This window comes from Centroberyx gerrardi, chromosome 8 (genome assembly GCF_048128805.1).
Source record: "Centroberyx gerrardi isolate f3 chromosome 8, fCenGer3.hap1.cur.20231027, whole genome shotgun sequence".
In the NCBI taxonomy this organism is placed as follows: Eukaryota; Metazoa; Chordata; class Actinopteri; order Beryciformes; family Berycidae; genus Centroberyx; species Centroberyx gerrardi.
The window spans coordinates 17,009,450-17,031,734 of record NC_136004.1 but is presented as its reverse complement, the minus strand read 5'-3'; the positions used below and the strand labels follow the sequence as shown (position 1 = coordinate 17,031,734).

The 22,285-nt window shown below is 41.1% G+C and overlaps 5 protein-coding genes and 1 non-coding gene across 6 annotated transcripts in view; 3 read left to right on the top strand and 3 right to left on the bottom strand.

Annotated features, from left to right (window-relative positions):
* The first annotated feature begins 67 nt into the window (after nt 1-67).
* unga (uracil DNA glycosylase a) lies at nt 68-3,885 on the top strand. Its single transcript, XM_071899680.2, has 7 exons — nt 68-219; nt 572-784; nt 874-969; nt 1,703-1,800; nt 2,026-2,114; nt 2,211-2,389; nt 2,471-3,885. Exons 1-7 carry the CDS (start codon nt 118-120, stop codon nt 2,609-2,611), a joined length of 918 nt encoding a protein of 305 aa, XP_071755781.2. The 5' UTR covers nt 68-117; the 3' UTR covers nt 2,612-3,885.
* Nucleotides 3,886-4,530: 645 nt separating this feature from the next.
* On the top strand, nt 4,531-7,777 carry pxmp2 (peroxisomal membrane protein 2). Its single transcript, XM_071899784.2, has 5 exons — nt 4,531-4,739; nt 5,225-5,347; nt 6,604-6,766; nt 6,976-7,095; nt 7,201-7,777. The coding sequence occupies exons 1-5, from the start codon at nt 4,630-4,632 to the stop codon at nt 7,267-7,269; spliced, it is 585 nt and encodes a 194-aa protein (XP_071755885.1). The 5' UTR covers nt 4,531-4,629; the 3' UTR covers nt 7,270-7,777.
* A 13-nt stretch (nt 7,778-7,790) lies between these two features.
* On the bottom strand, nt 7,791-9,115 carry isg15 (ISG15 ubiquitin like modifier). The gene is made up of 2 exons (XM_071899726.2): nt 8,702-9,115; nt 7,791-8,554 (listed from the first exon to the last, which is right to left on the bottom strand). Exon 2 carries the CDS (start codon nt 8,537-8,539, stop codon nt 8,072-8,074), a length of 468 nt encoding a protein of 155 aa, XP_071755827.2. The 5' UTR covers nt 8,540-8,554; nt 8,702-9,115; the 3' UTR covers nt 7,791-8,071.
* A 790-nt stretch (nt 9,116-9,905) lies between these two features.
* On the bottom strand, nt 9,906-11,831 carry gatc (glutamyl-tRNA amidotransferase subunit C). The gene is made up of 5 exons (XM_071899788.2): nt 11,474-11,831; nt 11,261-11,311; nt 10,940-11,109; nt 10,406-10,509; nt 9,906-10,181 (listed from the first exon to the last, which is right to left on the bottom strand). The coding sequence occupies exons 1-5, from the start codon at nt 11,672-11,674 to the stop codon at nt 10,120-10,122; spliced, it is 588 nt and encodes a 195-aa protein (XP_071755889.2). The 5' UTR covers nt 11,675-11,831; the 3' UTR covers nt 9,906-10,119.
* Nucleotides 11,832-12,306: 475 nt separating this feature from the next.
* Nucleotides 12,307-12,379, top strand: trnak-uuu (transfer RNA lysine (anticodon UUU)). Its single transcript has one exon. It is a non-coding gene; the product is annotated as a tRNA-Lys (tRNA).
* Nucleotides 12,380-12,808: 429 nt separating this feature from the next.
* sgsm1a (small G protein signaling modulator 1a) overlaps nt 12,809-22,285 on the bottom strand; it is a 31,003-nt gene continuing 21,526 nt past the window's right edge. Inside the window, exons 16-25 of the mRNA XM_078285099.1 lie at nt 19,632-19,760; nt 19,347-19,529; nt 19,051-19,122; nt 17,307-18,737; nt 17,090-17,214; nt 16,357-16,439; nt 16,096-16,205; nt 15,849-15,945; nt 15,216-15,383; nt 12,809-14,739 (exon numbers count right to left, since the gene is read on the bottom strand). Of these exons, the coding sequence (XP_078141225.1) occupies nt 14,651-14,739; nt 15,216-15,383; nt 15,849-15,945; nt 16,096-16,205; nt 16,357-16,439; nt 17,090-17,214; nt 17,307-18,737; nt 19,051-19,122; nt 19,347-19,529; nt 19,632-19,760 (2,487 nt within the window). The 3' untranslated portion in view covers nt 12,809-14,650. The remainder of the gene's footprint in view (nt 14,740-15,215; nt 15,384-15,848; nt 15,946-16,095; nt 16,206-16,356; nt 16,440-17,089; nt 17,215-17,306; nt 18,738-19,050; nt 19,123-19,346; nt 19,530-19,631; nt 19,761-22,285) is intronic.

Genomic DNA, 22,285 nt, shown 5'->3' with positions numbered 1-22,285 from the left:
TTGGCGCGGAACAAGTTTGGCAGGAAGAAGCATGTGAGGGAGTTTTCCAGGGGATTGCCGCACATCACCCAGCGAACTAGTTAAGGTTAATTTAACGTGGTGGCGTTTTTTAGCAAGATGATTGGACAGAAAACTATCAATTCCTTCTTCTCGCCTGTCTCGAAAAAGAGAACTTCTCAGGACCTGAATGAAACCGAGGAGGATACCAAAGACGAGTCGGTGAGCGTCACTTTTGCCCCAAACTGGGTTTAAGTTTGCTAACTAGTTGCTAACAGTCGCCAGGTGTGCATCTTGTAAACTTACAATATATCCCCGTGGATATTTGGATATCACTCACACTGATGTTGTTAATCTCCTGTTTGAAGTGTTTGCCGGGAACATCACATCCCGCGACATTTTCAGCTCACAAGGCTGTGTTCACAAGCGTCACTGTTCGTGGTTGTTGTCAAAAGTGGTGCGCACCCATCGCAGCACGACAATGTTTGTACTGTACGGCAGACGGTCTCTACAACTAACTGCACGGCCAGCCGCACAAGTTTCACCAACTTTGTGTTTTGCTCAATATACTAAGATTGGGAGGAAGAAGGGGAAGTCCCCAGCTGCAACCGAGGCACAGCCGACCTCCCCTCCTCCTGCTCCTCTGACCCAGGAGCAACTGGACCGGATTGCCCAAAACAAGAAAGCAGCTCTTCAGAAACTCGCTTCCACTCAAACGACAGATGGATTTGGGGAGAGCTGGAGAACGGGACTGTCCAAAGAGTTCGGAAAGCCTTATTTTAAACAAGTGAGAGGGGAAACCGCCACGTTATCACGTTGCACATTGTGTCGCTCTGTTATTGTGAACGTTTTTTAACAAGTTCCCCTCTCTCACAGTTGACGTCCTTCGTTGCTGAAGAGAGGAAACGCCACACTGTGTACCCACCAGCTGAGCGCGTCTTCACCTGGACACAGATGTGTAACATCCGAGATGTAAGGTTAACAATACTGTCATACCTGTGACACCCAAATATAAAGCATAAATTACTAGTCAGCTGTCTGTATGAGCTTAATATGGCTTGGCATAACTTCCAAGGCAATTCGTTGCAACAGGTACGCCCCCCTCCACCCTCCCCCTTCACCACAAAGGCCATAAGTATCAATTTTCAGACAGTTTTTGCAATTTACAATTTTGCAAACGGTACTCTTGACCAAAGCAAGCATTTATTGCAGATCTGCAAGGAGACAAATCAAATTAACCATTGAATCCATGTTGTTTGTCTCAAGGTGTTCCCATAAGGTATTCCCTTATATTCAGCGATACCCACAACCTCCTCCTTGGTGTAGCTTCCTGCACCTGCACTAAAAAGATAACCATCCACATCCCAACAGGAGTTCATGAGGAAGATACATTGGAAAAATACAAAGTGCACAAATTTTATACAATGCTACAAAGAATGGAAAATCCATTATCAAATATTAACAGGCTGAAGTTCATTCCTTCAAGGAGTAACTGTAAATCAGTTTCCATAAACTGACAAAATCCAATTGTGTCAAGCTATTCTCCCTTTTTGTGATACGATTACTGAAAGCCCAGTGCAAATATGTGGCTAGCACATAAATATCTGTTGTGTTCAAAATGGCGGTTAGATGTATTAGGTGAGCTTTGAGTTAGTTTGGCAGTAATTATCACTGTTGCCTCATTAATAAGGGTGTCTGCCTCCAGGTCAAAGTGGTGATTCTCGGCCAGGATCCATATCATGGTCCCAACCAAGCCCATGGATTATGCTTCAGTGTGCAAAGACCAGTTCCACCTCCACCCAGGTAAACATGGTCGCATCGCCTTGTTTAAATCCTTTTTTATCTGTGTTGACAAGATGTTCCAACACACAGTAAACACAACTGAAGTTTTGTATCGCAGCATTCCTACAGTGCACTGTGAACTGGCCAGTTTGGCTAAATCAAGTTTTTATTCCATGTTGGTTAGTATTAATAATTCTGTATGTCTTTTGATGTATTGATCAGATGCTTAAACCCTCTCATTCTCAGTTTGGTGAACATGTACAAGGAATTGGCCTCTGACATCGAAGGCTTTGAGCACCCTGGACACGGAGATCTGACTGGATGGGCTAAACAAGGTATTTAAAAAAAAAAAAAAAAAAAAGCAGTGTATTAAATATCTACACACCAAGAGAGCTGTCTATCATCATTTGACCCGCCCTCTTCTCCATCAGGTGTGTTGTTGCTGAACGCTGTGCTGACTGTTCGAGCGCACCAGGCCAACTCCCACAAAGACAAAGGCTGGGAAACCTTCACCGACGCTGTGGTGCAGTGGCTCAGCTCCAACTCGGAGGGCCTCGTCTTCATGCTGTGGGGATCGTACGCTCAGAAGAAAGGAGCGGCTATTAATAGAGTAAGTGTACTCTCTATTGTGTTAATATGCACACTACTGTACTGACGCCGACTAAAGCTTTTTTGTATTCTTGGATTGTAGAAACGTCACCACGTCCTGCAGACTGTTCATCCGTCTCCTTTGTCGGCTCATCGTGGATTCTTCGGGTGCCGGCATTTCTCCAAGGCCAATGAGCTGCTGAAGAAATCTGGGAAGAAGCCTATAGACTGGAAGGCACTCTAAAACATCATACATGTGTCCGTTTTTCTAAGACACCACTGAACATGTGTTGATCAACTACAGACTAAGACCAATCCATAAGCTGATTTTCTATTTTGTTTCAACAACACAATTGACAGTTTCCTTCATAAAAACATTGTTCATTTTGTTTGTGCTGTACACTGAATTTCCAGCCATTTTCCCAAATTAACAGTTGTGATACGTCTTTATAGTATTTCATCCGCAACGCTACAGTTTAACATTGTTAATATGTTTGTGTATTCTGTTGTTTTCATAGCACATTAAAGTTTGCTTTTGTACTTTTTACTGAAACAATGGTTCCATAAAGTGAATGTACCTTATGTCTCTGGGTTTTGCCCAGCGCAGCAAATCTTAAAATATGCTCACTTCCTCAGATGCCATCTTGTTTTTCCCTGCTCATAGAGCAGATGCAGGTGCTGTCCATGCTCAGGAGCAGCATCTCAGGATCAGTTTGTGAATTGGAGTGTGTCCAACAGCCCAGGAAGAATAAATCAAGGCAGTAGAATCTTAGCCTCTAATCTTCATGTGAAATTTGAGGTGATAAAAGGCACAAGGCTGAAGATCATTTAAAGCAAACTAATCAAATGGGGAAGATATCTAGGACTTGATAACAAAATTTGTAATCAATTGTGACCCAATGTTTATTTATGATCTGATCCCTAGTAGAAAATAATTCCTGCTTTTACTAACTCTGTGGTTTAATTGATGACCCTTTCAAACACTGTGTGCATCTTTCAGTGGATGAAAATCCAGTCACAGATGAGTGAAGTGGGACCCGGAGCCCAAAAGGCTATGAAACACTGTTTCCACTCACCTGTTTAAGGGGAAAACTACCCAAACAGAATTCCCATTTCACTTTAATGATCTCAGGTCAGTCTAGGTTTCTGAACATGAGCATGTGCCTTTCAAAGCCAGAGACAAGTGTGGCAGGACTGTGATGTTGAGAGACATCACTGACAATAAATGGTAAACCAAATATGAAGAGACATTATCTCGGGTGATTTCTCTAGGCATATGGGCACATTTGCTGGTTTACATCTGTTAACTCTGCTATGAGGTGAGTTCATTTTGATGTGAAAGCCCAAAACAATCTGATAAAGTAAATCTCCCATTCATTGTCAGTGGAATAGCTCCTGAGTTTTTTCTCGTAATATCAGGGAGATCACCTAGGCTATTGGTTATTTGTCTAGTTTTGGGACAGTTGTCATAGAGAGAACTGTCCACGCACATAATAGTATTAATTTTGTTACAGGGATTTTTGATTTGAGGATTGATAATAGAAAAATAATTATGGCTGAGCTGTGTTGGAAGTTGGAAGAGGCTCTAGGCGCACCGGCATGTACCAGGAGATACAGTATGTTATGTGCTACACTTTAATGTAGGCTGAACCCTCTCTTGATGAGTCGGGACACCCTGGCCCAAACAAGCAAAAAAAAAATGTCATCACATAGGAGTTGGCCATGAGATAAATTGACCATAGTTCCCGTACTAGGCTCTGATTGGCTGAAATACCTGATAAACGCACAACTCTGACCGCATCACAATTATTTAAAACATTAAGGCACAGACTAAAAAACACCACTGGTACAAGGACTTATGTGTCGCTTAGCAACCACGTTTAACTGTTCAGGAACTGAAGAACGTTTAACTCATTAAATGTCATTGTGATTAAAAATGAAATCTTTATTGAACATTTGCGTTCTCTTTTGTTATTTATTTTTTTAGTGTTGTGCTATGGTGATTCTAGAGCAGCCCAGAAGGTTCTAGTTAATTATGTTGTTATTAGGCTATAGTCATGTCTGCATTACTTTTCTAAAAGAGCTGTTTTGGTTTGGACGTGATGAAGGCGTGCCTGTAGTGCACGTAGTGACGTCAGGGGTCTGGTGAGCTGAAATAGTCAGGAAGACGTGGAGCTCCTTTGCTTTGCTTAGCCTCAACTTCGCTTCTGGTATTGTTTTAGTGGTAATGTTAGTGTTACTCGTCTAGTTAGAGAACTGACAATGCCTGTGGAGAGTTTGCCGATCCGAGATTCGTCCATCCATGTGCGGTTGCTGCAGCAGTATTTGGTTCTTTTGAAGAAATATCCCATTCTAACCAAGTCTGTAACGAGGTCGGTATGGTCATTCATTCACTGACATGTTAGGTTTGTTAATGCCTTGCAGACAGGTGTTTGTGTCCAACTGCCATGTTTGCTCAGTTTGATAGTTTGTAGAGACAAGTTTACATGGACCAAAGGACAGGAAAATAGTCAAATCATTGCAATTAGACTATAAGCATCTTTGTCCACAGTTTGCCTTTGTTTACCACATTTGATTTTATTCCATTATTGCCATTTGTTGACAATTCTTACTTGCTTGTTGACTTCAAAGTGAAGCCTCTTGACCACTTTGTTTGCACTCTGACTTCTTGTCTCATAGTCCTCTGGTTTAAACCAATCAGCATCTGGCTTGGGAACCTCCCCCAATAACCTAATAAATAGATGTTGTTTTGGATAGATGTTGACTCTTATGATACCAACTTTATTCATAAGCATGTCTTGTTATGAATTTACCCATTGTATCTTGATATAGATGTGTGTGTCTTTGACATTTTCAGCGCCATCCTCTCAGCTTTAGGAAATCTTCTGTCTCAGATTTTGGAGGCGAAACAGAGGGCCAAAAATGGAGCTCCAGTCAAGGAGATTGACACAGCTGGAGCTACACGTTATGCTATTTATGGGTGAGCTGCATGTGCTGATTGTTCCTGAACACCAAATCACAGGAATTTATGCAGAATGAAAACTTTGTAGGGGGGTTTGAACTGGCTATGATGTGTGAACCTGGACTCATCTACAAGAAGAAAATGAATGTAAGGGTGACTTCCAGTTAGACTACAATGTGAACCAATGTAAAATATTTCAACCATAGGGCTACATAATTATTATCATCAATTGCAAAGTTAAATATAGCTCCAAGCAGCCATAAGGTGTCCGGGAACGGCTTAGCCATTTAGTCATGAGGAAAATATGAGAAAAAAGGAGAAAAATAAAATCTGTTAGGCCTAAATAATGTCTTTAAACTATTAGAGGAACATGCAGTCTAGTGGGGATTTTCCACAGGCAGAGTTCAAGTAACTGTCATGAATTTAAAATTGAAGATACAATTCTGAAAATCAAGACATTTATATACATAATTATTGCAATTTTTGAAAATATTTTTTACGATTAGTCAAACTATTAAAGAAATATAGACATTTGACTTCCATTGTGTACATGACAGCCAAATTCAAAACTTTGTCAAAAAATATTTTTTTGAGATATGATGAAACTGCATACAGGTCATCTACAATGTCTACTGAACATGTCATGTAGTTTTCATGAAGATTGCACTCATATCAAGCAAGAATGTAGCCTACATGTGTACAGTATTGTTTACATTAAGACATTTACATGCACAGCTCAGCTCAGTGTCAGTTTTGCAGATATCAACAAGCCTTATAGATCGTTTTTCAATGAGAGCATGAAGATGCCTGCGGGCAATTTTGGTGAAATTTTAACATGCAGTTAATTAGTTTTACAGTTTTTGAAAACATCTGAGTGATGGACTTCATAATTTCCACATACGTGCAGTGTACAAAAGTTTCCTCTCCATTGAGCCAACAACCTCATGAGGTTTTAACATTTGAACTGTTGCTGTAGTGCCACCATTAGGCCAGTTTCCATATTTCAGTATACCTAGTTTTAGACTATACTGTATTTCTCTGCAACCTTCTGCTGGCAGGCCTATGGGCCGCCTAACTACTGATCTTATAACATAGTTTGCCCTATTAAGATCTAGTCCTATATGTGTATCTTAAAGTTGACCCTCCTGTGTCACCCTGCTGCTTACATATGAATGAGTTGTAAATTGATCATTTCCCAATAAATTATCCCAACAATTTACTTGCTAATATTTGATACTTTTTGCTATTATATAAGTCATTGTTGCCTGTCTCAGGTTGTTTATTACTGGACCAGTGAGCCACTACTTTTACCAGCTGATGGAGGTGTGGATGCCCAGCACAGACCCGTACTGTATCGTCAAACGTCTGCTGTTGGATCGGCTCGTCTTTGCCCCCGGCTTTCTGCTCATCTTCTACTTTGTTATGAACATTCTGGAGGTGGGTCATCATGGGTAATCATGTAATGTTTTTATATTAACCTATTGGATCTTTACTAAATGTCATGGTCCATTGTCTTCATGTGTCATATGCAGTATTGAATATGTTATTCTTTAAGCTACTTCAAATATGGTCCTTCATATATCAGACAAAGGATGCTGTGCAAAGTTGTAAACTAGCTGTAAACATTTTCTGACATCTATTCTCAGGCTAAAGGGTGGCAAGACTTTGAAAAGAAAATGAGAAGTAGTTACTGGACTGCTTTGAAGATGAACTGGAAAGTTTGGACTCCCTTCCAGTTCATCAACATCAACTTTGTGCCTGTTCAGGTAAGCAGTGGCAGATTGTCTTCAAGCAAAGGATCAATGAGTCAGATCGAAACTATTTGGGAGTTTTCTTTTCCTGTGTCTTCTTCTGTCTGTTCTTACTTTCAGTTCAGAGTGCTGTTTGCCAACATGGTTGCCTTGTTTTGGTACGCTTACCTTTCATCTGTGAGGAAATGAAGCTTCTCAAGGTTTCTCCCTGATAATGCATTTGGAGGAAAGACACGGCGGCTGGGGAATGCTTCTGAATGCCAGAGAATCGAGCCGGTACAACTAGTCTACTCTTGGTTGTAAGCTGGACCACAATTCACACACAGTAGCTCTTCTAATGAACTAACAAGTCTAATAAATTGAACCGGTACAATGAGTTTAAGTCATTGTAACATGTAATTGGCACTGCTGATGTTGATATTTTGAATACATGACTGTATTTGTAATAACTATGGTAAATGTAGTAGTTTATAATATTATGTAATTCACATTTTTCTTACAGCAATGCCAAAGTCTTGTAAAATGTAACAGTTAACCTACAATTCTGTAAGTGAAATAGTCTATTTTTAATATCTGGATAGGAAATCCTAAAGGAAGCCTTTTTTGTTACTTCTTGTGGCCTCGCACCACGCTGCCCTAATACAGGATGTAGCTATGCAGGGCTAAATGTTACTAGTTTCTCAGGTCAAAAGAAAGAGCTACAGAAAATGTGAGTTTTACATTTTTTATTTTTTATTTTTTTTTACATAGCCTCTGTTAACAATGTAATATGACATGTTGTCTCTGATGTGGTTGCCAAAATAAAACTACAGAAAACTACAACAAAAACATTTTCTTAAGACTAATGACAGGATTACAAATTCTGTGAGGGGCTGTGCAGTCATTGCTTTCTCCAAATAATAAAAAAAATAAATGAACTAATATTTGGTCGTGATTAATTTAAGATAAATTAAATAATGCTTCATATGATCAGAAAGGTGTGAGCGGGTCCTCAGCCTCCTCTCAGGCGGAGAGTCAGGTAGATGGTGCTTCCCCCTTGAACGCCGTAGTCCCACAGCTTGCCGGAGTCCATCTGCTTGCCCTGGAAGATCAGCCTCTGCTGGTTCACGGGCACGCTCTCCCGCTGCTGAACCTTCAGCTTGAAGTCCTCCACAGTCTCAGCGGGTGTGATGTCGAATGTGCGCATCTGTCCCTTTTCGTTTTTCAGGAACACCTGGACTGGAGCCGGCTCAGTAATCAGCACCCACACTTTAGATCCGTGTTTCAGCCCGTAGGAGCTGACAGACCGTGAATCGTCACTGAGGTCTATCTTCTGGCCGTTACCGTGTGTCAGCCTCTGCTTCTCCGGAGACACATCGAAGATCTGGTGGACCAGGCTTTTCAGAGACGCCACTGTGGTGTCTGGGTGCACCGTCTCGCGACGGTTCTGCCCGTTCAACGTAGTGATGGTTATCTCCATGATGAAAGTTATTGCCTGGAAGAGTATTACAACACAACTTTTTAAACTCAGGATTACTTGATTTTAGTAAACTTGCCTTAGACAGATTCCATCATTTAAAACAAGTGATTACAGTGTATTTCTATTATTACAGCTTTTATATAGAAACTCACGGCCTCTTACCTTGTTCTTGAGAAATACAAAAGCAGTTGATTCCTCTGATGAGCTTCAGCGACCCGACTGGACACCGTTAGTAGTCTTCAACCCGCAACAAAAGACGTCTGTAACTCTCTTGCAGCAAGTACAGTTGAAGTTTCAGCTGACTGGTGTTTATAGGCTCCAGCTGAGCGGGTCGCCCCGCCCCATTACGTTAAGATTCGTTTTCCCTTCCTAATAGTCTAATTTTCGGTTTCTATTCTCCAATCATGAGTTCGCTGAAATGTACCATAATAAAGTTTGGGCTTTGCTCCAACTGAGCCTCAGTGAGGACAATTTATGAATTCACCAACTTAAACCCTGTTTTATCACAGTGATCCGAGAAATAACTACCGTTATTGAGGTATAATAGGCCTTGTATTAACACCAATTCACCTGAAACACAGATGGCCTGAAGTATAAGGTTAGGATGTGTCCAGCTGACATAAGATAGGCTAAATCATTTGGTGATCAAATGATTTTAATCGTTTATTTAATTGGCAAACAACCACTTTCCCCCTTATGTGTAGCCTACCAAGTTATATTTTTTGACTCTGCAATGTAGGATTTTCAACAGAAATGTTGTCTAAAGTGTTTAACCTAAGTCAGTGTTATTAGCCTAAAGTTTAATAAAACTGATTAAATAAGGCCACATGAAAATAGTGATCTAAATTATAAATACAAATTATAATCTCCCTTCAAGACACACATCCACAGGAAACACTGTACCAACACATTGCTCGAAACTGATACTGAAACTAAAGAATTTCTGAGGTATCAAAACTGAACTCTCAAAACAAACTAAGCTGAAATAGAAACATATAAAATATAAAACCTATAAACTCATAACCATGAGCTATGGGCTACATGATGTTCAGGTAGTTCTTTGGGGTGCCTGACCTGACCAGCAGCCTTTTGCTCTTGTTTTTATTTATAACCCTAACCCTTTATATATATTTATATATATATATATATATATATATATATATATATATATATATATATATATATATATATAAAACATCTGCAGGACTGGCACCTCAGTTGAGCAAGTTGGAGAAGCATCTTTTTTACTACATGTACACTTAAGATAGCTATTTTTTTGTTTTAGCTTAATTAAAAAAATACTGCAGCACATGACTGCTGGACCTGCTATCTAGTGCTCATGAAATGAAACAATCAGAACCACACGTCTGACAAATAATTTATTGAACACACCCCAAAAAAAGGCTTGTCACCATCTGTGATTAGCTGATGGTTGCACAAAAGCAGTGAGGTGAACAAAGTCTGAACTTCAGGCGCATGACTGACAGATCTGGAACATAATTTCTTGGAAGATGCACCGCCTCCTCAAATGAAAACCTTGTAATAAATAAATATCAAGAACAAATTCAGAAAGCTACAGGTCAGAACTCCGAGTGTTTCAGCATGGCGGCCCTCTCCTCCCTCTTTGGAAGTGGAATGTTTCCTGTGGAAAGGAAAAAAAAACTTTATTACCACATATTTGCAAAGGAAACAGGATATGTTTTGCCATCTTTATTTTTATTCCATTTATATTTCCATAAATCAAGTCACACTTCAAAATGCTTAATGTTAGATCAATCTCATGGCGAAACACTGCTAGTAAGCCGACTATAACAATCACACCACTGATAATTTATTCATCCCTGATGTTTAAAGTGGTTTTCTTACCTGGTGGTGCCACAAAGTACTCCTCCACTGTGCTTTTGGGGAGCTGGAGCAGTTCTTCTGCACAGTCCCCCTCTGCCACAGCATCGTCCCTCAGGTACAGCACTCTGAATGTGCATGGATGAAACAGACACATTCGTGTTATTATATCATATTGGGGAAGCAGAAATGCCAGAGAGATGGACAAGTACTGCTACAGATGCACTACATTAGCCAGTTTGGGACCTATGGGTGTTTAGTACAAGACTGCCACCCAGTATTATATTTATATATATAGTAGTTATATATATATAGTATAGTTTTCTATACCATTTACTATTACTATTTGCAACTGTTAACACTCTCGTTCCTGAATTTTCTTCAACAATATCATCACTTGGCCATTGTGATAGGCACAAAAATAGGTGTTTGTAATTTAATTTCTTTGAAAATATCAAACTATTTTAGACAATGGCAAATAAATGTGACTTAAACTTATGTTCACACACACGTCACAAACACACATATTTGTAATCACTGTGTCTATTTATAGCATACCTGTCCTCCAGAACTGAATCCATTGGTTCAACCCCAGTTGTGTCAACAACATGAAGCTGATCTGCAAACCGTATGGCTCTCTCCAGACAGGTCAGTCCCTGCCGGGTGCGGAAGTCAACCAGGGCCAGTCTCTCCAGTTTGTCCACCAGGTCAGCGGGGATCTGGGCAGGCTGTAAAACCAATTCTGGTGGTTATAATTAAAGTGTGACATGTCAGGGGGAAAACCGTGAAATACAGGATGTGTCATCCAGTGTTGTTGGTTTTTTTTTTTATGAGGTCATCCAGTGTTTGTTGACATTCATCCACTCGTGACGTCATTACCGGGGGAAGTTGGTCCTCCGCTACTGGTTCCCATGTTGCAACCTTTGGTACCTAGAAACACACACCCAGTCATGAGGTGTGTCAAAATATCAAGATCCCGTATAGGCTACGTAGCTAATTTACTTATTTTAATAGCCTACATGTATTGAATGACTGAACTGATTTGACAGAGTGTATCCCAATGCAAATAACTGACATTAACAGATATCTTACCTTGGGATTGTGTGTATGAGAGCTGTACAGACGCGTTACATTTCTAACGTAAGTCTGTATGCAGTAGTCCCTTCTTATCTGGAGGCTCACCACGTTTGTTACTGAAACTTCACCCGTTCTTAACTGGTGAAATGAAGACCTGATGACTTTCAATGGCACGCCGAGGCTTTTGCGTGCAGAAATGAAGCCAAATACAAACATTTTCAGCGCCGTTGGCTAGCTAACTATCTTCGAGGTGTAACTAAGGGGTGTAACATTTTCTATGGGTTGCATTAACTAACTCGCTATGTCAGAAAATGTATCTACTGCGGGCTAAAAAATAATACATTGTAGTAGCGACTTGCTGTAGCATTTCCTATGAAAGTCAATCACAGGATTTCCGGGTTAAGCGAGAGGTTTCACTTCTGCGCACTTCCTTCTTCGCTTAAATCCGGATGCTGTTAGGCAGCAATATCATTCATTCTGTGGGAGGGTTATTTGCTTTAGCCAAACAGCGTAAAGTTTAACGCCATAGTAAGATCTTGATAGCGTTGTGAGACGTAGACCTATATTCCACATAGTAAAGAAACAGTTTTGCGCCCCGGTTTGCGCATGCGTACTATGGCGATTTGCAATGAAAGCGGTACTTCTATAAATCGCTGCTTTATCCCGCTTGCTGACTATTCATTGTGTCTCATCTTAGACAGTTATAAGCTGCTTCAGTCAACTGGACAAGGTTTTCCATACTTACCAGGATGTGACCTATCCTGGTATGTAAAGATCTTTGAATATAATAGCCACGTCACTAGTGGTCGGATATTGAAATTGCGGCGTGTATACCTCATGCTTTCAGTGCCCGGATAGCTCAGTCGGTAGAGCATCAGACTTTTAATCTGAGGGTCCAGGGTTCAAGTCCCTGTTCGGGCGGAATGTTTTTCTCTCTTTGTAGTAGTAGTAATAAATTATGTCGTGCACACGGCAAATGAGCTAAAATCAAGTAGGGCTTATGCATACAGTATGAACCATAGATTGCACTTAGCAGCTGTTGTGACATGAATACACGTTGTGTGTTGGCTGGTAAACCTTGGATGACTACTGACCTTCTATAGAAATATGCTCCAAAGCTGCTGGGATGTTTTTAGCTAAATCATCTCCGCATGCGCCTAAAATTCTCAGAGCATCACTCAGGTCAAAGTTGATTTAATGTAGAAAAATGGACATTAGAACCTTTTTTGGAAAAATAAGAATGATTCCATTTTTATTCTTTTATTATGAAAAACATATACCATTTAATATATGTGAATTCTTAATATAGAATTTGATTGTTTTACAATACACATTTAGAACTGGGCACAAAATAACAAGAATATCAGCTTTACAACAAAGCAGCATCTGAATGAGTAAATAAATAAATAAATAAATAAATACGTTGGTAAATAAATTCATGTTACAATAAATTAAAATAGTTTTTCATTTTCTGATACAGCAGTTTGCATTCACAAAGAACCACCAATACTAAATGCAATTAATCTCATCACATTCATGAAACAACACTTTGAGAACTGAGTGAAGTTTTAGGCAATGAATGACAAGCATGAGTGTTGGTCATTTAGACCAACGCTAGTATTAATTTAAGGGGATGACAGCATATATACTGTATGTCCTCACAACATCTCACCAAGCTACCTCGATGAATGGGATACCCCGAAATCATGGGAGACAAAGGGGCAACGGCAACATGATTCCTTATTCTTGGTTAAATCATCTTAAATCAACAACATTTTGTGTTATGCTAAATGTGAATAGGCCCAAATTATGGCAAAAACATTTACACAGTTTGCCTCATGACATCAGATCTTAGCAAAAAACTTTCAGTCTTTGTTTGGCTGTAACCAGAGAACTAAACCATACTGTACTGTCTTTTTAGGCTACTTTCACACCAGCGAATCTGAATAACACATAGGTAGGAAACAACAGGATTTATCTGTTAATTTGGTCACTGTGACTAAAGATCATTACTGCCTCGTCCGGTCTTCCCCATCATACTCAAGCTCAAAATAACATTTGATTCAAAGAACAGAAGTCTAGGAAATGCTGAAAGACACTACAAGCAAAAAAAAATCCAAAAAAAAAATCAAGGTGACTAAACATATACAAAAAAATAAAAATATACAATGGTTCACTGGATAATGAAAATATAACTAGGAGGACTATCAAATCATCAGGCTTGTTGCTTTGTGTACATCTCTTCCCAGAGATCTCTAAGTCACTTGAATATCAGGTTATGTTTCTATGTGTAATAATATAATATATTCCTCATAATTTAAACTCTTTTTTTTCTCTTTACAGTACAATTCACACACAACAAATAGAGAGAGAGAGAGACATACATACTATTTGGTAGACAAGGCAGTTCATGGACAAAATGAAAACACTGTCTGATACTAAATCACTGGCATGGTGTTGAAACCTAAATTATTTTTAATGTTCAGCACCAAACATCACTGGAGGTTGGATTATACTGAAGACTACGACCCACTGGCATTTTAATGCTCTGAAACGGCAACATGAAGGAATATAACGAGAACACTTCATTTGATTTTAGAATGATGAAAGTGTCTGATGAGCAGCAATTTAAAAGACGTCTGCAGTTCTTGTCTTTATCACCTAAATATAGGGAATAACCTGCTGATATTTTATATTTATCTTCTAGACTATACCTATTAAAATAATGAATATAGACTATTATCACAATGCACTGTATTTTCTTCTCTCATAAATATAGTCTCTGGTTGAATTTCAAGTCAAGTGGCAATTTGGTTTGAAATGTGCAACTAAAACCAGCTTCATCTCTAAATATTAAGTCCAAATGCACTCAGATAAAGATCGACACTTAACAGATTCTCTGACAAAAATATTTGGAAATTAAAGAAAACATTCTTACTATTTCATCTCTTAACTTGAAATTACTGACAGAAGCATAATATTCTCATACACCAGTTGACAACACATACAACATAGTGGATACAGTGGATAAAGGCTCATAGCAGCAAACTGTGATTGTAAAGGCTGTGTGTGCGTGTGTGTGTGTGTGTGTGTGTGTGAGCGCATGTGTCCTCGTATGTATTTACTCTTGTGCTGCTACAGCTATTCACACTTAAGTTGGACGGGAAGGAGAAGGAGAAACAAACACCGAGATCACTTGTTCTCTATGAGCATCTGCACCTTGCACACCAGATCTCTGGCCAGCGTCAGGATCTGCTTTATGTTGTGATGCTCAGCCATTTCTGAAACAAAAAAACACACTCACTGAAGTTTCATCCATTGCCATCACCAGTGCACAAAATGGCATAATGGACAAAATATGATGCATTAAACATAATTATGCACAATTGTTAGAAATCCAATTAGAAGCATTTTAACTGCAAATTAGACTCTACAGGACAGACAATGCACACAAGGACATTTCATGTTTTCAATAACTTTAGAATTGCTTCAATGTTATGAGTTTATTAATATATTAAAAAAAAATCTCTAGTCCAAACTTCCCAAATTTCCCTTCCTATAATAAAGGAAAAGGTTGGGTTAATAATCTTCTCCACCATTACTGAATCTTGCACTCAACATGGGTTATGTCCTATTTTATTAGCTACCAGCTGGGTTTTTGATCAATTTATTACTAATAGCAATTAAAGATTTAGCATCATTCTCTTCACAGTCAAGCAATACATTCCAGTGCATTAAAATCAATGTGGTTCGTTACCATTGAAGAACTTAATGATGTCAGTGAAGTCCATGTTGTTCTCCAGGATGATGTCCCTGTAGATCTCCACCAGTGCCAGGGCGATGAAGAGCACAAAGTGACTGGAGGAGGCATACTTGGCTGCCCAGATGGTCTCCCAGACTGCAAACACATCGTCATACACCAGCTCTGGAGGACAAAGCACAAAGGAATAGGAGGAAAGGAGTCAGCCCACACAACTGACTGAGGCCGCGGTTGGGAGGCGAGTTTGTGTGAAGTTATCAGTCAGAGAGATAAGAGAGGAAGCAGGTGTCAGCTGGATCAGACAGAAGGGATATACTGAGATAGCCGGGTGAGCAGGTGAAGAGAAAATGAGAATATACTGAGATGGCCAATGGCTAAATCTTCAGTATGCCCACAATTCATTACATCCATGCAACAGCAATTCATGCCTATTTTTTCATCAGCAATTCCTGAGAAGGGTTTTCCAAAATGCCGCTGACCTCCATATCCCTCCCAAGCCTTATTAACTGCAGGCCTTGTTAGCAGGCTGTCAAGTGGTTTGGCATTTTATCAACAAGCAGGGCTTAGTGAAGACAGAATCTCCTATCCCTCTAATTGGCACAAACCCTTTTGCAGTAAGCACCACTGTACCTCGCTTGAAGTCTAAGAGGAACCAGCGGTAGCAGAAGTAGAAGTGGGTGTAGTCCCCGTTCTGGTGCATCAGCTCAAAGAGCTCGGAATCCAGGATCTGCAGAGAAAGGATATTGTGGGAGACATGAGGGAAGAAATAATGAGATTGGTTGTGGGAGAAAAGACAGAAATGAGGTTAAGTGGGGAGTTTGTGGGGACTGAAAGGATTTATTTATAATGACTTTGACTTTAGAGGTGCATGTGTTACCTGGATGAGAGAGCGCATGTTGGCAAAGTGAGTGTCCATAGCTCCTCCATGGGGAAAGTTTTGATTCATCCTCTTCATCAGTTCAGTGAAGCAGCTGAAGGCCATGGCCTCTAAGAGCAGAAAACAGAGAGAGGAAGGTGGAGGGACAAAGTAAGTGGACAAAGTCTATTCTACTGTTCCATCAGCACGAATCTCAATGGTAAAAATATACCAAGTGTCAAAGATGAGTGAATGTGAGAACTGACTCGTGTGTTGACTCACCATCATCCAGGATGACTAGAAGTGGAGCCAGCAGATCACACATGCCCTGTACATAACCGATTTCTAGGTGCCGCCAGATATAGCTGCAAATAGTACAACCGAGAATGTGAATATATCCACGCTCAATTTTTTTTATCTGTCAATCTGAGCTGCAAATAACTGAGTCATAAACCATTGTCCATATTTAGAAGCATTTCTACATTTTTGCTCAATATTGAAAAAAGTAATTCAAAAAGTAATTCATTATTGATCAAGACCACTACTTTTGGAGTGCAATTCATGTATTTTTACTTTTCCTTTTTACATGATCAGGCTTCTCATCATATCCTCAGTATGGTGAAAATGTATTACTGATCAAAGGTCATTAGTGGAACATTTATTTGGTAATCACTCTCTGCCTTTGGGAACAAGAGATAAGCAGTGATAGGAAGTGATGTAGTCTTATTAAAAGGCAGAGAAACTTCCAGTCAGTGATCATCATAAGGCAAACAACCACCAGTGTAAACAAATATCAATTATGTTTGTTTTCCTCAAAAGACCCTATCCCCATATGCGTAGCATCTACTTCTATGGGGATAGTAACAGTTACTGATACTACTTACTATGATGTACACTATGAATTTATATAATAAAAACTGAGGTTAGCCTTAAAAGATGGGTAAACTCTATTCTGTGAATAAAAAAATGGGTTTACCCGTCACTCCTTCCCTGGTGACAGGGTGTCAGCACTTACCTGCACATGATGTTGCGCAGTTTCTCCAGGTTGGCGGGAGTGAAGTACCAGTAGTTCCTGTCACAACGCTGAACATCCTTCTCAATGCGGTGCAGATTTAGTGTGTACATGTCCAAAAGCTCTTGCTACAACACAGAAAAAACACAAGACACTCATCATACTGTAGAATTACTTGAGGATAAATCAACTGGAAATCTTAAAAAAAGGTGTGCATTACAGAGTAGGTGCCCCCGCCGGACTCTGGAGAGGCGGCTTCATTCTTGGTCTCTCCGGACACGGCCATACAGTCAAAATGAGGGTAGAGGCTCTCCATCTCCGGCTCCTCGGACAGGATGGACTCGGTGCCTTCTGGACTGGGCTTCCCCTGCTCCTCCTCCGTCCTGAGCTCCAGGTGGGGGACCGAGTCCTCGGAGGACGAGGACGCTTCGCGAGGCCCCTTCCTGCTCCAAGGCACCATGGAAACTTTGGCTGTGGGGATCTCCTCCATCTCTATGGCTGAGGGAGACTCGTCAGATTCAGTCGTGACGTGAGCCTCGTCGTTCTGCGAGCCGCAGAAGGCTTCCATCGCTCTCGAGACCCGAGCTTCTGCTGAGAAAATGAGATTCTTCTCTACTGCGGGAGCCCTGGGATCTTTTAATATTTCTTCCTTCCCTTCAGCTGCTACTGTCTCCTCTGCTTTGCTAATCTGATCCTCCTTCACCAATAAAGCCTCTTTTGGTGTCTCACTTGCCTTTGTTTCTCCCGTTTCCTCAAATTTCAAAATCTCTGCCTGACGTCTCTCAACTTCTCCCTCACTTTCTTCCTTTGGCTTTTCCACACTTGTTTCTACAGTTTTCTCTACCTTTGATGTCTCCTCATTGCCCACCACTTCTACCTCTTTTTTAAGAGTTTGTTCAACATCCGTCTGTTCTCCTTTGGGTTCTGCAGCCACTGCCGATACCACTGCATTATCCTCTTGAGGCACTTCTTTCTCTGTTTTCCCTGACTCTAATTTGGATGTCTCACATTTGACCTCTTGTTCTGAAGCTTTAACTTCTTTAGTGTCTACCGGTGCAATCGGCTCTCCATCTTCAACCTTGGTCCCCTCTGTTTCTGCCTTCTGTTCAACATCCTCAGGATTGACAGCAGCTTTGGACTCCACTGGTAAATCTACAGCACTGTCTTTTGCTTTAGGCAGATTCACGCCTTCGCTGGCCTTTACCTCGTCTTCTTCAACTGGCTGGACTGTGTTATCATCTAGCACCTCAGTCTTGGTGTCTTCTGTCTTTTTGGTCACTTCAGGTGTTTTCTCCCCCTCCTCCTCTTTGTCTTTCTTCACTAGTGCACCACCTTTGACCTGGCTGTCCATTTCCTCCTGCAGACCTAAGCTCTCTCCCGCTGCGTCCCGAGGAGGTTTGATGGGGCTCTGCGGTGCCGGAGGGGCAGCAGCGGCTCTGGCGGTTGCGTCAGGCGCGGGGCAGTCCTCTGTGCTGAGCGAGCCATCAGACAGGCCAGAGGTGACAGAGAAGTTGCGGGAGGAGGGATGGCCGGAGTCAGGAGAGCTTGTCCCATTCTGGAGCGCCCCGTTGGGCATCTTAGGCACCTGTTTGGCCTCTTCGTTCTTGGGCTCCGTCTCGATCTGGTCCACCTCCTCCACGGACTCAAACACCTGAAAGAACAAGCCAGAGGGAAGCAGGCTACTCCAGGGGAAGGGATGGGAGGATGTGAAGAACTAGCAGGAGAGAGAATGCAAGGGTGAGGAATATTGGTTCAAAAAGGTTGAGATCGTTACATATATTACTTAGGACATACACTGAAAAATGTCTCAAAAAATGTCTCAAAAATGTGATCAGCATTTGTCTGAGTAACAGACTCAGGTGTTGTAAACTTGTTTTCAAAGAACATTAAAAACACTGAAATTGAACCTCATCTAATCTAAGTGTAGATTCTGTGCAGTGTGTACTGCGGTGAGGCTGTGATACCTGTGTGCTGCTGCTGGAGTCGCTCTGTAGACGAGCCAGACTCTGTCTGTCTGAGCTGCAGCTCTGGGAGGACTGGGATTGGGAAACAAAGACAATGAAACCAAGACATTACATGCAAAAAGTCTTCTGGTTCTAGTTAAATTATCCATATCAACGGCTCAATGCAAAAACGAAATAAATAGCACATACAAAAACAACTGTCTCCTCTCCACAGTGTCAGATTACAATGTGACTGAACATTACAGTGTGCACAGTGGCTCTATAACTTTGTGTGTATGAGTGTTACTGTGTGTCACCTCGTTGCTGACAGTGGAGTCGTGATGGATCATCTTCTGGGTGCTGCTGTCCACGCTGGCCCCGGAGGAACACTTGGCTAACGCTGCAGCGTGCTGCTCCTTCTCCCGCTGGCGGACGATCTCCTCACAGCCAAGCCACTCACGCATGGTCTGCTGATAGCACGCTCTGACCTGTTCGTCCACCTGGTGGCGAGGGGTTAGTGTTCAGGGGTCAAGGGTCAGGGGTCAGCTATTCTGTGGATAATGCTTTGAGAGCAAAGCCAGAATTAGTAGTAAATGACAAACCTCCTTCCTCTCCACTTCAGACATTCCAAACTGGTAATGGCCCAGGAGGAAAGGCCACACCTCCTTACGCAGCGAGGGCTCCACACCACCAAAGTAGACCAGACGCAGCAGCTCCTGCTCCTCGTAGGCCTGCAGAGAGACATCAAACACAGTATGGCATATTATAAAATACACACGTTAAAGAGCACATATACACACACACAACAGGAAATGTTTAAGATAATCCTAATCAAGAAGAGGAAGTAGAAAAGGCAGCCTTAATGAGATCAGCTGTTCACAGATACGATCCTTGCTAGTGCGCCTTAGTGTTGTATTGAAATTACATATTGAAAAAGAAAATTCACCATTAGATAAAAGCAGCGGTTCTACCATGACATGCTCTGGCGAATAAAACTATCTTCTGTTTTAAATTTCTATTGGTTGACTCAGTGGGTGAATATATCTATAATTGTAGTATGGTGCTGAAACACCCCACTACTTACTTTCTTTAGATTTTCATTCATTGGATTAAAAAGCCATTTTTTCCACTCTACATATTCAAGATAATCAGATCTGCTTCACAACAACAGGGTTTACTACAGCATGGCAGCATGTGGAGATAGGCATCATGGCACAATTTCCCCTCTAGCTTTCACTATGACGATGGAGGTAATAATTAGGGCATCAAAGTGGGTGGTAGATGGGAAAAGGCTACAGGGAGGGCTGAATGATAGTCTAAATTGGACTAGGATGAAAGTTCAGTGAAGTAAGTCGAGGACAGGGTGCGAATTCTAAAAAAAACCAGAGGGGGGAATGCATTTTTGCCGGGTGATATTTTACACATGGAGGTGTGAAAATATATTGTATGATATATTTTATATAATATATATAATATGAAATGTGTAAGTGCAAACCCCTATCATACACGTATTATTGTTCCCCAAAGAATCCTATCCGTATATGTCCATATATGTCATATATGAGATACACACACACACACACACACACACACAGATTCTGAGTATGAATAGTGTAGAATGCCGTGGGAATGTGCGTACCTCCACACAAGCATGTGTACACTTTCTGAGTCAGCTGAAGTGAGTGTGATATAGCTATGTGGCAAAGAGAAGGATAATATCAAAGAGATAATAACATTTTATTTTGCGCCTTAAACTTTTCAGCGCACCATAGCAGCCTACTAGGTCTCAACAGAGTTAAATATTTATAGATGTGTGTGTTAACATCCTTTTTTTGCAAACCTGATTTCTATTCTAGTGAAGTTAATAGGTTTCCATATTGTCACCATATCGTACAGTAATGTAGGAATAGGAATAACGCACATAAGATAATAAATTAGACCTACTGGTGTGATCAATCAGGCCATTATGGCTCACAATATATAGCGGTGCACGTAATGGCTGTACGTAACGATGCAGTAGCTGCTTTGGCTTGAATCTACACAGTTTTATGCGTCTGGCCCAGGTGATGCCAGCTGTGTGCTAGTCAGTGTGTGTTTGTGGACAGCAGCAATGCTGACGAAAGGAAAAAACATTTCTCACGTACCGTCCTTTTAGCAAAACTAGAAAATTAGCGTTATGACGGACCTCCTTTTCTTTTTATAATGCATGTATTTAATTCACTGACAGAATAAAACATGCCAGAGAGTGGGGGAAAGCGTGTCCCCACCCACCCCCAGCAATCGCACCCTGGCCAAGGACCAAAACAAAAGGTTCTACATAGATAAGGAAGCAATTCCAACAGCACTAGAGAGGCCTGTCAAAACCTTCACTATAAATGCTTTAAAAGACAAAAGTTAAAGCAGTGGCTGCAGCTTGGGCTAATGTGGCCCTTGACAGTATATGAGATACCTACATCAAAGGTAGAGAGGCCAACTCTTATCTTAGGAAATGGCTTGAGAGTCCCATGGTGTCTGATTGGTGTGGTTTTGTACAATTTTGTATGTGAAAGCGATTACCTATGAGCTAGTCTAACAGATGAGTCTCAGTTAATTGGTAGGTGAAGGCCTCCTGTTCAGGCACAGCTACTCTTATACTATTTATCTATTTATCTATTTTGTCAGGATGTAAATCGAGTCTATCGCAAGGACGATGCACATGGCAACATAACCAAGTGCTGAAGGGTCTAGCAGAGGCAATTCAGAGCAAATGATCAGTAATTAATCTGTCAACTGATAGGAAGGCAGATATTAAAGCTGGTTTCGTCTGTGAGGGAGAAAAGAGTAGGAGTAAAGTCGGGGCAGGCATATTATAGGCCAACTAAGGGTGGGCAGAGATTGGCTAATGGATTTGGAGGAAAGAGCTGATAATCCTTTAGGAAATACTGAAGACTAACTTAAGGCCAGACTTTGTGTTGAGGTCTGAAGCCCAGTGGATTGTGGATTTTGTGAAGCTCACAGTGCCATGGGAGGACGGGGTAGATGAGGCCTAGGAAAAGAAAAGGGCAGCGGAGTTGGAAAGCTACAGTGCTCCCAGTGAAGGCTGAAGGTGCCAACTTGATAACCCCACTGACACCCACACACACACACACACATTCAACCCTGTAACATTGAGATTAGGTGGCTGGTGAATGGCGCTGCCTGTCTGATGGTCCTGTAGAATTATAACAGTGTAGCCTGATGTCTTCTAAGTCACCACTGGTGGATTAGTACATCATTC

Bases quoted from the DNA above. Each gene is read 5' to 3' on its own strand.
- isg15 (XM_071899726.2), bottom strand. From the start codon at position 8,539: ATGGAGATAACCATCACTACGTTGAACGGGCAGAACCGTCGCGAGACG.
- gatc (XM_071899788.2), bottom strand. From the start codon at position 11,674: ATGTTTGTATTTGGCTTCATTTCTGCACGCAAAAGCCTCGGCGTGCCA. The intron at 11,312-11,473 runs GTAAGATATCTG...GTGTGTTTCTAG, and splicing joins CTCATACACACAATCCCAAG to GTACCAAAGGTTGCAACATG. The intron at 10,510-10,939 runs GTATGCTATAAA...ATGCACATTCAG, and splicing joins GATTCAGTTCTGGAGGACAG to AGTGCTGTACCTGAGGGACG.
- unga (XM_071899680.2), top strand. From the start codon at position 118: ATGATTGGACAGAAAACTATCAATTCCTTCTTCTCGCCTGTCTCGAAA. The intron at 2,115-2,210 runs GTATTTAAAAAA...CTTCTCCATCAG, and splicing joins GACTGGATGGGCTAAACAAG to GTGTGTTGTTGCTGAACGCT. The intron at 2,390-2,470 runs GTAAGTGTACTC...CTTGGATTGTAG, and splicing joins AAGGAGCGGCTATTAATAGA to AAACGTCACCACGTCCTGCA.
- pxmp2 (XM_071899784.2), top strand. From the start codon at position 4,630: ATGCCTGTGGAGAGTTTGCCGATCCGAGATTCGTCCATCCATGTGCGG. The intron at 5,348-6,603 runs GTGAGCTGCATG...TGCCTGTCTCAG, and splicing joins ACACGTTATGCTATTTATGG to GTTGTTTATTACTGGACCAG. The intron at 6,767-6,975 runs GTGGGTCATCAT...ATCTATTCTCAG, and splicing joins TTGTTATGAACATTCTGGAG to GCTAAAGGGTGGCAAGACTT.